This window comes from Triturus cristatus, chromosome 4_2 (genome assembly GCF_964204655.1).
Source record: "Triturus cristatus chromosome 4_2, aTriCri1.1, whole genome shotgun sequence".
Lineage (NCBI taxonomy): Eukaryota > Metazoa > Chordata > Amphibia > Caudata > Salamandridae > Triturus > Triturus cristatus.
The window spans coordinates 925,943,318-925,957,271 of record NC_140586.1 but is presented as its reverse complement, the minus strand read 5'-3'; the positions used below and the strand labels follow the sequence as shown (position 1 = coordinate 925,957,271).

Genomic DNA, 13,954 nt, shown 5'->3' with positions numbered 1-13,954 from the left:
TCGGCACCTTGGGGTCTCACCATAGCTTTCTCTGCTCTTTTCTAGGTCCAGCGTAGCGATTGGTATGCAAGAGTCTCTCACCATTCAGGCACAGGTCTATGCCATTGTGGCCTATTCCAAAGGCTTTGTTTGCTCTGCTGGTCCTGGAACCGTCTTCGTGTTTGAGAAATCCGAAGAGAAGGATGTTTACAGGAAATGTCGAGAAATCAAGGTAAGCCCATAAGGGAATACTTGAGATGAGAAAAAACAAGGTGGAAGAAGAAAACAAGAAGGTGGCTGTGAGAAGTTGGCCTGGTATATGCTGTTCACTAGTTAAAGTGGCCACCTTGCACCAGTCCAATTCGACTTTTATGGTAGATAGGTTTAAGACAACCTTTCAAGAAAGCTATCCTAGTGGTAGCTGTGGAGAACAGCCTTCAGGCTAAGTCTTTAGAGGAATGTAAAGCAGCTTGTTTTACCTTACAATCTCTTGAATTACTAAATGAAAGGACACCACACAGGTATATATATCAAATATATATGTATTTATTACTAAACAACTCTCTACTAATCTCTTTATGATATTAGAAGGCAGGAACATATGCACAATCAATGTTTCACAATAAGTTAAGCACAAATATGGCTGGAGCCCTATGGGCGTACCAGACCATATACTAAAAAAGAGACTTAAGAATAATGACTTGCAAAGGGACAAGGCCTAGGGCCTTCAGAAACGCTGGGGCCTCACGAAACCACCCAAGGCAGGTAAGTAAAGGACCCACGGGAGACGCATGCAGTGTGAGAACACAGCCGCGAATCCCTATTGACTTCAATGGAGCAAGTCGCGATTGGAAATTAAGAGTTTAAGGATACTTCGGGAGAGTCTACAAGCAAGTCACTTACAGGGTAAGTAGTTCTAGAACCAACACCCACAGGAGCACCGTAGTGCTGGAGTTACCTCACCCTGGGAAGCCGGGTGCATAGGTGTCTTTTGGTGTCGGGTCGCGGCGTCGTTTTCAATGGGAGCCAAAGAAGACTTGTGGCTTGTGAAGACAGGAGAAGTGTCCGGTGGAATCCAAGGCTGGATTCAGAAGAAGGAAGACCTGAAAGCAGAGGGGACAGTGCTCAAAGTCACTTGGCAGTGACGCGGGGCAAGGAAGATGGATGCCCACAGTCGTCGGGTGATTTCAGGTGATCCACGGGTGTCTTGACTCTTCAGCCACGAGGTCCAGGAGGCGTTGACGAGGACCAGGAGCTGAATTCGGCGTGTTCCACGAAGTCTGCAGCTAACTGCGGTGTCGGTGACCAGATTAGAGCCAACAAGCCTTGGTAACAGCAAGTCTTGTGGAAAGGATAAAAAGTCAGCGGTGTAGACCAGCAAGGTCTGAGGTACTCACCCAGCGAGGGTAAGTCAGAGCAGGCCTGGAGCAACCAGGGGAGCCCCTTGGAACTGTAGAAAAGTCTTCAGGGGACGCTCAAGCCAACCGGCAAGGGATCGTGAAGACGCCTCGGGAGGATTCACTCAACAGGGGCCCACGGTCACTCGGGACGGGGTAGGCCTCTGATCTTCGGAGGGATTCCTGCTGGAGGCTTGGACCATACGTGTTCCAATGCACAGGTTTGTAGAATGTCGTGAAGGGGTTGCACTCGAAAATAGTGCGTGGTACCCAGGTATTGCGGTTCCTCGTCACTTGTGGGGTCCACTTGCCTCAGCGTCGCAGGGGAGTCACGATGGCCTTGGAGAAGTCAGGAAATCCTCTTCCTGGGCTGCAGGGACTTTGGGCTCTGGCGGGAGCAATGGAGTTTGCGACCGTTGATTGCAGTTTTTGGTGCCTGCCAAGCAGGGGAGTCACTCCTTGACTCCAAGGGAGATTCTTCCGTCTTCCAGAGGTAGTGGAACGTCGAAGGTCTAGGATTCGTCTTCAGAGCGTTGCCTAGGGGTATCTAGTTTGCAATGGCAAGGGTTCCCTAACTTGTACTGAAAGGAAGGGAGGGACTAGCTCTATGACCCCACCTATGGGAGGGTCAGGGGAGTGGGTGGCTACACCCACTTCCCTTTGTCCAGTTTCGTGCCAGAGCAGGGGCAGGTAGCCCCTGAGCCGGTTTGAACTGGTGTATGCACAGAGGAGCCATCTGCTGATTGATAGGGCCTGCCTTAGGGGTGACTGATAGGTTTAAATGTGTGTGCAGGGGAAATATAGTGAACCTATATCTCAGTGAGGAGTGCTAGCACCACCTCACCCAGGCTGCAGTAGCAGGCCTATGGTGTCAGATTTAGTCTGCTTTCCAGGGGTGGCATAATACGTGCTTCAGCCCCTGGTAGGTCTGTGAAGTACCTATGCCCTTGGTACCTAAGGTACCATATACTAGGGACTCATAAGGCACCACAGTAGCCAATCACTAGTGCACCTAATGTGCACTCCATGTTGTTTAGAGAGAACAGAGAGGCTGGGTCCTGATTAGCAGGGTCCCAGCCAGACTATAGCCAGAAACCAGTGTAAACATCAGAAAAAATGTGGGGGCAAAATAAGAGGCAGATCCTACTCTCCTACAGTGGCGAAACAGAAAAGGGTTGGCATTGCTTGAAGGTAAATTCAGGTGAACAAAGATGGTTAGTGTGATGACAAAAAGTAACAAGTTAGAGAAAGGAAGAAGTAGAGAGACATGAAGAAGGAGAGACACTTTGAAGAGAGTGAAGCTATGAAGGAGGTGGATTGGGAAAAGAATAGAGAAAAGGTATCGGTAACAGGAACTGAAGGAGAGGAGTCACACAAGGAAGGTTTTAGGGAAAGTAGAGGGAGAGGTTGGGAAAGTTACATAGCAGGTGGGTGGAAAGAATAATACATAGAGGCAAGACAAGGGGAAAGAAGGGAGGATGGAGTGGGCTTTGGTGGAGACGTCAATGCAGAATGAAGACATTCAGTGTGTTTTGTGTGCTTGACAAGCAGCTGAAGTGCTTGCCAGACCCTACTTTACCCTCAGCACCCTCATGCAGTGCATAACGTTGTCAAAACTAGTCCCACCCTGTCATTTTTTATAATTCACACAGTTTTAGGGTGCACCCCAGATCACAACGATATCAAAAGTATGTGCACACAAAGAATTACAACTCTTTTAAGCAGCGCGATAGGGCGAGGCCGCATGGGGAAAACTAATATCAAATGCAGTATTCTTTTGGCAAAGAATCAACGTGTAAAGTGACACCGCCGTGCGGTCTAATAAATCACAGGCGGTCCGCAGGCAGTCACTCCCAAACATACACTCACTCAGTACAAATATGCGGTGCAACATATATCAGGCAGGTCCATTTGGAACGCACTCGCACACTGCATTGTAATGTGGTGCAAAGGATATCCGTCAGGTCAATTGATAGCACACTGGAGACCCTGTGGCCCGAGCTTCCCTACAACCTACAACTCACCCCGACTACCTTATGCCCACGGGTTGGAGATAAATAGCCCTCCCCCTGATACCAGGGGGATCGCGGCCAAAGTCACACTTAGGCACGGTCCCCAGGAAGACTGTGGGGTAGGTAGTAGGAATAATAAGGAGGCAGTCAAGAAATGGGGGATTTGGCCACCACTCTGGAATTTCACCCGCAGGATGCGGAGCAGAAGCGGGCTAGGGGTGATAGTCGGTCACTGAAAAGGGTTCCACACTGTGCCTTCCGGCACCAGCCCAGTTCTGTGAAGCACAGGTGGGGGTCATGGAGTCTCTTGAACAGCCTCCAATCGCCCCCACAAGCATTCCTTCAGCCCAGTCAATCTCTCTCACTTTCCAAGCCAGATCTTGGCAATGCTACCTGGCAACGCGATGTTGTCAGGTGTCGGGTGAGGAGAGGGGAGTAGGTCCGCTGCACCGAGGGCCCAAAAGGAAGGGAGTCAGAAGGGGCTAGAGTCTGGAACAATGGCCCAGCCCCTTGCTAAGAGGGGGTAGAACAAGGATGGGGAAAACCTGCCTCGGAATGTGCCTCTGGTGAATTGGATGGGATACTGGCTGAGGCCTCCCTAGAGTCCCCTGAAGAGGACGTTACTCCTCCCGGTTCCCTGCCTGATCTTGCCAGTTGGCAAGTGGAAGGAGGCCACCAGGGAGGAGTTCTGTAGGGCACAAAGAGAGCCCCACCCTCGAGGGCCTAAAGTGGCAAACTGAGGCCCAAGCAGCTGGTGATTAATCTGGGACACATCAACTTTACTGGGCGGAAAACCTTCTGTACAGTGAGTCTAAGGCTCCTGGCCTGGGGCCCGCAGGGCCCAGCTCATCCCCCAGTTTTATCAGGCTTCCTACTGGAATTGGCTCACACTTGGCTCAGTCTCTGCATCTCTCCCCCACTAGCTCTGCTGATGGAGTGTTGTTACAAATCTCTCCTCTGTCCCTTTGTTCCACTGCCCTGCTCCATGGCCCACACCTGGCTCAGTCTCTGCATCTCTCCCCAAATAGCTTTGCTGCTGGGGTCTTGGTACAAATCTCTCCTCTGTCCCCTTGTTCCACTTTCCTGCTCATGGCCTGCACCTGGCTCAGTCTCTGCATCTCTCCCCCACCAGCTCTGCTGATGGAGTGGTGTTACAAATCTCTCCTCTGTCCCTTTGTTCCACTGCCCTGCTCCATGGCCTGTACCTGGCTCAGTCGCTAGCTGTCTCTTCCACTAGCTCTGCTGCTGGAGTGTTGTTACATATCTCTCCTCTGTCCCTTTGTTCCACTACCCTGCTCCATTGCGTGCACCTGTCTCAGTCTCTGCATCTCGCCCCCACTAGCTCTGCTGCTGTAGTGTTGTTACATATCTCCCCTCTGTCCATTTGTTCCATGCTCCATGGCCTGCTCCTGTCGCAGTCTCTGCATCTCGCCCCCACTAGCTCTGCTGCTGTAGTCTTGATACAAATCTCTCCTCTGTTCCCTTGTTCCACTTCCCTGCTCCATGGCCTGCACCTGGCTCAGTCGCTAGCTGTCTCTTCCACTAGCTCTGCTGCTGGAGTCTTGATACAAATCTCTCCTCCTTTCTTGTGTTCCACTGCCCTGCTCATGGCCTGCACCTGGCTCAGTCTCTAGCTGCCTCTTTCACTAGCTCTGCTGCTGGAGTCTGGATACAAATCTCTCCTCTGTCCCTTTGTTCTTCTGCCCTGCTCCATGGCATGCACCTGTCTCAGTCTCTGCATCTCTCTCCCAATATCTCTGGTACTGGAGTCTTGATACAAATCTCTCCTCTGTCCCTTTTGTTCCACTGCCCTGCTCCATGGCCTGCACCAATCTTGGTCTCTGCATCTCTCCCCCAATAACTCTGCTGCTGGAGTCTTGTTACAAATCACTCCTCCGTTTGTGTGTTCCACTGCCCTGCTCCATGGCCTGCACCTGTCTCAGTCTCTGCATCTCTCCTCCACTAGCTCTGCTGCTGGAGTGTTGTTACAAATCTCTCCTCTGCCCCTTTGTTCCATTGCCCTGCTCTATGGCCTGTACCTGCCTCTGTCTTTAGCTGTCACGTCCAGTAGCTCTGCTACTGGAGTCTTGGTACAAATCTCTCCTCTGTCCCTTTGTTCCACTGCCCTGCTCCATGGCCTGCACCTGGTGCAGTCTCTAGCTGTCTCCTCCACTAGCTCTGCTGCTGGAGTCTTGGTACAAATCTCTCCTCTGTTCCTTTGTCCACTGCCCTGCTCCATGGCGTGCACCTGGTCCAGTCTCTGCATCTCTCCCCCACTAGCTCTACTACTGGAGTCTTGATACAAATCTCTCCTCTCTTCCTGTGTTCCACTGCCCTGCTCCATGGCCTGCACCTGGCTCAGTCTCTGCATCTCTCCTCCACTAGCTCTGCTGCTGGAGCCTTGATACAAATCTCTCCTCTCTTCCGGTGTTCCACTGCCCTGCTCCATGGCCTGCACCTGGCTCAGTCTCTGCATCTCTCCTCCACTAGCTCTGCTGCTGGAGTCTTGGTACAAATCTCTCCTCTGTTCCTTTGTTCCACTGCCCTGCTCCATGGCCTGCACCTGGTCCAGTCTCTGCATCTCTCCCCCACTAGCTCTACTACTGGAGTCTTGATACAAATCTCTGTTCCTGTGTTCCACTGCCCTTCTCCATGGCCTGCACCTGTCTCTGTCTTTAGCTGACTCTTCCACTAGCTCTGCTGCTAGAGTCTTGGTACAAATCTCTCCTCTGTCCCTTTGTTCCACTGCCCTGCTCCATGGCCTGCACCTTGCTCCGTCTTTAGTTGTCTCTTCCACTAGCTCTGCTGCTGGAGTATTGGTACACATCTCTCCTCCGTTCGTGTGTTCCACTGTCCTGCTCCATGGCCTGCACCTGGTCCAGTCTCTGCATCTCTCCCCCACTAGCTCTACTGCTGGAGTCTTGATACAAATCTCGCCTCTGTTCCTGTGTGCCACTTCCCTGGTCCATGGCCCGCACTTGGCTTAGTCTCTTGCTGTTTCTTCCACTAGCTCTGCTACTGGAGTCTTGATACAAATCTCTCCTCTGTCCCTTTGTTCCACTGCCCTGCTCCATGGGCTGCACCTGTCTCAGTCTCTGCATCTCTCTCCCACTAGCTCTACTACTGGAGTCTTGATACAAATCTCTGTTCCTGTGTTCCACTGCCCTTCTCCATGGCCTGCACCTGTCTCTGTCTTTAGCTGACTCTTCCACTAGCTCTGCTGCTAGAGTCTTGGTACAAATCTCTCCTCTGTCCCTTTGTTCCACTGCCCTGCTCCATGGTCTGCACCTGGCGCAGTCTCTAGCTGTCTCTTCCACGTACTCTGCTGCTGGAGATTTGGTACAAATCTCTCCTCTGTCCCTTTGTTTCTCTACCCTGCTCCATGGCCTGCACCTGTCTCAGTCTCTGCATCTCTCACCCAATAGCTCTATTGCTGGAGTCTTGATACAAATGTATCCTCTGTTCCTCTGTTCCACTGCCCTGTTCCATGGCCTGCACCTGTCTCTGTCTTTAGCTGACTCTTCCACTAGCTCTGCTGCTGGAGTGTTGTTACATATCTCTGCTCTGTCCCTTTTGTTCCACTACCCTGCTCCATGGCCTGCATCGGTCTCAGTCTCTGCATCTCGCCCCCACTAGCTCTGCTGCTGTAGTGTTGTTACAAATCTCTCCTCTGGCCCTATGTTCCACTTCCCTGCTCCATTGCCTGGGATCAGGCCCTTACGGACGGCACGTGCAGGTCATGGTACCCAGTCTGGATCACAGCCTGGTGTAGGACTGTCACTATCTCTCTACCATGTCAGAGGCACAGCTCCAAGAAGGATGGGTCTTGCTAACCTCACATGTGCTCTGCGGGAGGTAGATCTCATGGTGACTGCATGCATGATGGCAATTACGGCACTGTGATTGCATGTCTGAGTGTAAATGTTAACAATGTTTAGGATGAGTATCTTTGTTTTAGCTTCTCTGTTTATTAGGCCCCTTTGCACTTAAATGCTGCTTTATCTCTATTTTAATTAATCAACCATATTTTTTTATTCTTGTTTATTGAGGTTTCTCTTCAGTTGAAGCAATAGGTGTCAGCATAGCATAGCAGAGTTTAAGGGAAAATGCACAATCATGGAAAGCAGTTTGAGCATTATTAGGATTATTCATAGAGACATCACTTCCAGTTTATACATTACTATAGCTTGAGCATCCAAATACACGCACCAGTATGGTATGTCCTTCATAGTGAGACCATTCTCGCGGGAAGGTCGCTTTATCTTCTGAAGGTTAGGTTGGACTTCTCCTGGTGACCCTGTGCTGAGTGGTGCAGTGTGTGATCCTCTAAATAAAGATGGAGGAGAAAGGAGGGGGTGAGGGGGGTTTCGATGGGAAGAGGGTAAGACGGTGATGGCACCAGCGATGTTGCAAAGGAGGAACTCGGGGGTAAGCAAGTCTGGGCGGGAGGTCCCAGTCAGCGGCGGCATCTGGGGTAGCTACTTGGTCACCCATGCCTACCTCTCGAAAGAGATCGGGGAGAGGGGGCTCATGACATATAGTGGGACAGTGGGAGGAAGCTGCAGAATTAATCAACCATAAGTAATTGAACTGAAGTGAACACAAGCCATTCTGACTTCTGAGCTGGCGAGCCACAGCACCAGGCACCCCTGGCACACATCGGGACAGGTGGGGAACAGGTGGCAGAAAGGGACACCGTGGAGCAGGATGGCATCGGGCACAATAGCATGGGCAGGGATCTGTGTGCCCACAGCAGTGCTCCTGTTTATCTCAGTGCAGTTTGGATCAGCACCCACATTGGTTGAGCCAGTCTGCCGGGCTTAGCATAGGGCTGAGCCAAGGACATGGAAGCTCTTCTGGGTCCTTTACTGGAGTCTGTGCAGGAAGATCCAATGCACCAAGCACTTCAGTATCTGTTTCATTGGTCTGAACTGGTACACAGCTGATTGAGTGAGAGGAAGAAAGTGTGTTTGTGAGCGAGAGAGACTACACTGCTAGTTAATGGAAGCCTACGCACCCTGAACTAGCCACCACCACTGCCATGTTGTGGAGTGTGGGGTGTGAAGGTAATAACCCCTCATTGTCTTCCCGGAGGATTCCCCGGACTTTCATTGTGTTGATTGGCATGTGCCCTGCGGTGTGACTTGGTCTGTGTGAGTTCGGCAGTAACCCCCATCCCTTTGCCTTTCGCAGATCCCCCAGGATCCTCACTGCATAGACCCCAGCCAGTCGGACATGCAAGATGTGCTGTCGATGTGCCTGAGCCCCTCAGAGGAGACCCTTGTGATTGGCACCAGCAAAAGCCAACTGTACAGCTTCCCGCTGTCCTCCACCGACATGGGCAAGGTGAGTCCTGTGGTGGCGTGGGGTGGGGCGGTCTGCCAGACACTGGCATTAGGGCTTGTCTCCTGAATATTGCAGCCCACAATTGTTGGCAATAAGCTGCCATGGTGCAGCGGTGGTGGCAAAGGCCCGTTCTCGGCATTTCTTCCCTTCTGTATCAGGCGGTTTATGGTAGGGCTGATGCATATTTCTATCCATGCTATTGGGTAGTTGACTATCTGGGCAGCATTGTCATAACAACAATGTAGAATAAACGAATGGCACCGTTCTCCATGTACAGTGGTCTCCTTGAATGTTTTAATGGACTGAGCTTGGATTGCTGTGTGGCCATCACCGCGATAACACATTGAATTGTAGTTATAGATATTGGATGCGGTGATTCTTCACTATATACTTTGAGGCTTCTCACCTGTGTTTGGAAAATGTGTGCAGGAGGCTCTTTGGCAGTTGGGAGGTATGCGCCTACATTGATGTCATTCGGGGGCTCGAGCTAGTGCGGTGAGGTAGGACCATTGCAGCCAGTTCTGTGGTTTAGTGTGGTCTGTGGTGGGACCATTGCAGCCAGTTCTGTGGTTTAGAGTGGTCCGTGGTGGGACCATTGCAGACAGTTCTGTGGTTTAGTGTGGTCTGTGGTAGGACCATTGCAGCCAGTTCTGTGGTTTAGTGTGGTCTGTGGTGGGACCATTGCAGCCAGTTCTGTGGTTTAGTGAGGTCTGTGGTAGGACCATTGCAGCCAGTTCTGTGGTTTAGTGTGGTCTGTGGTGGGACCATTGCAGCCAGTTCTGTGGTTTAGTGTAGTCTGTGGTAGGACCATTGCAGCCAGTTCTGTGGTTTAGTGTGGTCTGTGGTAGAACCATTGCAGCCAATTCTGTGGTTTAGTGTGGTCTGTGGTAGAACCATTGCAGCCAGTTCTGTGGTTTAGTGTAGTCTGTGGTAGGACCATTGCAGCCAGTTCTGTGGTTTAGTGTGGTCTGTGGTGGGACCATTGCAGCCAGTTCTGTGGTTTAGTGTGGTCTGTGGTGGGACCATTGCAGCCAGTTCTGTGGTTTAGTGAGGTCTGTGGTAGGACCATTGCAGCCAGTTCTGTGGTTTAGTGTGGTCTGTGGTAGGACCTTTGCAGCCAGTTCTGTGGTTTAGTGTGGTCTGTGATGGGACCATTGCAGCCAGTTCTGTGGTTTAGTGAGGTCTGTGGTAGGACCATTGCAGCCAGTTCTGTGGTTTAGTGTGGTCTGTGGTGGGACCATTGCAGCCAGTTCTGTGGTTTAGTGTAGTCTGTGGTAGGACCATTGCAGCCAGTTCTGTGGTTTAGTGTGGTCTGTGGTAGAACCATTGCAGCCAGTTCTGTGGTTTAGTGTGGTCTGTGGTAGAACCATTGCAGCCAGTTCTGTGGTTTAGTGTAGTCTGTGGTAGGACCATTGCAGCCAGTTCTGTGGTTTAGTGAGGTCTGTGGTGGGACCATTGCAGCCAGTTCTGTGGTTTAGTGTGGTCTGTGGTGGGACCATTGCAGCCAGTTCTGTGGTTTAGTGAGGTCTGTGGTAGGACCATTGCAGCCAGTTCTGTGGTTTAGTGTGGTCTGTGGTGGGACCATTGCAGCCAGTTCTGTGGTTTAGTGAGGTCTGTGGTAGGACCATTGCAGCCCGTTCTGTGGTTTAGTGTGGTCTGTGGTGGGACCATTGCAGCCAGTTCGGTGGTTTAGTGAGCTCTGTGGTGGGACCATTGCAGCCAGTTCTGTGGTTTAGTGAGGTCTGTGGTAGAACCATTGCAGCCAGTTCTGTGGTTTAGTGTGGTCTGTGGTAGGACCATTGCAGCCAGTTCTGTGGTTTAGTGTGGTCTGTGGTAGAACCATTGCAGCCAGTTCTGTGGTTTAGTGTAGTCTGTGGTGGGACCATTGCAGCCAGTTCTGTGGTTTAGTGTGGTCTGTGGTGGGACCATTGCAGCCAGTTCTGTGGTTTAGTGTGGTCTGTGGTAGGACCATTGCAGCCAGTTCTGTGGTTTAGTGTGGTCCGTGGTGGGACCATTGCAGCCAGTTCTGTGGTTTAGTGTGGTCTGTGGTGGGACCATTGCAGCCAGTTCTGTGGTTTAGTGTGGTCTGTGGTGGGACCATTGCAGCCAGTTCTGTGGTTCAGTGTGGTCTGTGGTGGGACCATTGCAGCCAGTTATGTGGTTTAGTGTGGTCTGTGGTGGGACCATTGCAGTCAGTTCTGTGGTTTAGTGTAGTCTGTGGTAGGACCATTGCAGCCAGTTCTGTGGTTTAGTGTGGTCTGTGGTGGGACCATTGGAGCCAGTTCTGTGGTTTAGTGTGGTCTGTGGTGGGACCATTGCAGACAGTTCTGTGGTTTAGTGTGGTCTGTGGTGGGACCATTGCAGCCAGTTCTGTGGTTTAGTGTGGTCTGTGGTGGGACCATTGCAGCCAGTTCTGTGGTTTAGTGTGGTCTGTGGTGGGACCATTGCAGCCAGTTCTGTGGTTTAGTGTGGTCTGTGGTGGGACCATTGCAGCCAGTTCTGTGGTTTAGTGTGGTCTGTGGTAGGACCATTGCAGCCAGTTCTGTGGTTTAGTGTGGTCCGTGGTGGGACCATTGCAGACAGTTCTGTGGTTTAGTGTGGTCTGTGGTGGGACCATTGCAGCCAGTTCTGTGGTTTAGTGTAGTCTGTGGTAGGACCATTGCAGCCAGTTCTGTGGTTTAGTGTGGTCTGTGGTAGAACCATTGCAGCCAGTTCTGTGGTTTAGTGTAGTCTGTGGTGGGACCATCGCAGGCAGTTCTGTGGTTTAGTGAGGTCTGTGGTAGGACCATTGCAGCCAGTTCTGTGGTTTAGTGTGGTCTGTGGTAGGACCATTGCAGCCAGTTCTGTGGTTTAGTGTGGTCTGTGGTAGAACCATTGCAGCCAGTTCTGTGGTTTAGTGTAGTCTGTGGTGGGACCATTGCAGCCAGTTCTGTGGTTTAGTGTGGTCTGTGGTGGGACCATTGCAGCCAGTTCTGTGGTTTAGTGTAGTCTGTGGTAGGACCATTGCAGCCAGTTCTGTGGTTTAGTGTGGTCTGTGGTGGGACCATTGAAGCCAGTTCTGTGGTTTAGTGTGGTCCGTGGTGGGACCATTGCAGCCAGTTCTGTGGTTTAGTGTGGTCTGTGGTGGGACCATTGCAGCCAGTTCTGTGGTTTAGTGTGGTCTGTGGTGGGACCATTGCAGCCAGTTCTGTGGTTTAGTGTGGTCTGTGGTGGGACCATTGCAGCCAGTTATGTGGTTTAGTGTGGTCTGTGGTGGGACCATTGCAGTCAGTTCTGTGGTTTAGTGTAGTCTGTGGTAGGACCATTGCAGCCAGTTCTGTGGTTTAGTGTGGTCTGTGGTGGGACCATTGGAGCCAGTTCTGTGGTTTAGTGTGGTCTGTGGTGGGACCATTGCAGACAGTTCTGTGGTTTAGTGTGGTCTGTGGTGGGACCATTGCAGCCAGTTCTGTGGTTTAGTGTGGTCTGTGGTGGGGCCATTGCAGCCAGTTCTGTGGTTTAGTGTGGTCTGTGGTGGGACCATTGCAGCCAGTTCTGTGGTTTAGTGTGGTCTGTGGTGGGACCATTGCAGCCAGTTCTGTGGTTTAGTGTGGTCTGTGGTGGGACCATTGCAGCCAGTTCTGTGGTTTAGTGTGGTCCGTAGTAGGACCATTGCAGCCAGTTCTGTGGTTTAGTGTGGTCTGTGGTGGGACCATTGCAGCCAGTTCTGTGGTTTAGTGTGGTCTGTGGTGGGACCATTGCAGCCAGTTCTGTGGTTTAGTGTGGTCCGTGGTAGGACCATTGCAGCCAGTTCTGTGGTTTAGTGTGGTCTGTGGTGGGACCATTGCAGCCAGTTCTGTGGTTTAGTGTGGTCCGTGGTGGGACCATTGCAGCCAGTTCTGTGGTTTAGTGTGGTCTGTGGTGGGACCATTGCAGCCAGTTCTGTGGTTTAGTGTAGTCTGTGGTAAGACCATTGCAGCCGTTCTGTGGTTTAGTGTGGTCTGTGGTAGAACCATTGCAGCCAGTTCTGTGGTTTAGTGTGGTCTGTGGTGGGACCATTGCAGCCAGTTCTGTGGTTTAGTGAGGTCTGTGGTAGGACCATTGCAGCCAGTTCTGTGGTTTAGTGTGGTCTGTGGTAGGACCATTGCAGCCAGTTCTGTGGTTTAGTGTGGTCTGTGGTAGAACCATTGCAGCCAGTTCTGTGGTTTAGTGTAGTCTGTGGTGGGACCATTGCAGCCAGTTCTGTGGTTTAGTGTGGTCTGTGGTGGGACCATTGCAGCCAGTTCTGTGGTTTAGTGTAGTCTGTGGTAGGACCATTGCAGCCAGTTCTGTGGTTTAGTGTGGTCTGTGGTTGGACCATTGAAGCCAGTTCTGTGGTTTAGTGTGGTCCGTGGTGGGACCGTTGCAGACAGTTCTGTGGTTTAGTGTGGTCTGTGGTGGGACCGTTGCAGCCAGTTCTGTGGTTTAGTGTGGTCTGTGGTGGGACCGTTGCAGCCAGTTATGTGGTTTAGTGTGGTCTGTGGTGGGACCATTGCAGCCAGTTATATGGTTTAGTGTGGTCTGTGGTTGGACCATTGCAGCCAGTTATGTGGTTTAGTGTGGTCTGTGGTGGGACCATTGCAGTCAGTTCTGTGGTTTAGTGTAGTCTGTGGTAGGACCATTGCAGCCAGTTCTGTGGTTTAGTGTGGTCTGTGGTGGGACCATTGGAGCCAGTTTTGTGGTTTAGTGTGGTCTGTGGTGGGACCATTGCAGACAGTTCTGTGGTTTAGTGTGGTCTGTGGTGGGACCATTGCAGCCAGTTCTGTGGTTTAGTGTGGTCTGTGGTGGGACCATTGCAGACAGTTCTGTGGTTTAGTGTGGTCTGTGGTGGGACCATTGCAGCCAGTTCTGTGGTTTAGTGTGGTCTGTGGTAGGACCATTGCAGCCAGTTCTGTGGTTTAGTGTGGTCCGTGGTAGGACCATTGCAGCCAGTTCTGTGGTTTAGCGTGGTCTGTGGTGGGACCATTGCAGCCAGTTCTGTGGTTTAGTGTGGTCCGTGGTGGGACCATTGCAGCCAGTTCTGTGGTTTAGTGTGGTCTGTGGTGGGACCATTGCAGCCAGTTCTGTGGTTTAGTGTAGTCTGTGGTAGGACCATTGCAGCCAGTTCTGTGGTTGAGTGTGGTCTGTGGTAGAACCATTGCAGCCAGTTCTGTGGTTTAGTGTGGTCTGTGGTGGGACCATTGCAGCCAGTTCTGTGGTTTAGTG

General features: G+C 51.5%; 1 protein-coding gene across 1 annotated transcript in view; it reads left to right on the top strand.

Moving 5' to 3' along the window:
- The window catches only part of CFAP57 (cilia and flagella associated protein 57), a 355,646-nt gene that overhangs the window by 82,434 nt on the left and 259,258 nt on the right, over positions 1–13,954 (top strand). Inside the window, exons 5-6 of the mRNA XM_085602986.1 lie at positions 46–211; positions 8,582–8,734. Of these exons, the coding sequence (XP_085459112.1) occupies positions 46–211; positions 8,582–8,734 (319 nt within the window). The remainder of the gene's footprint in view (positions 1–45; positions 212–8,581; positions 8,735–13,954) is intronic.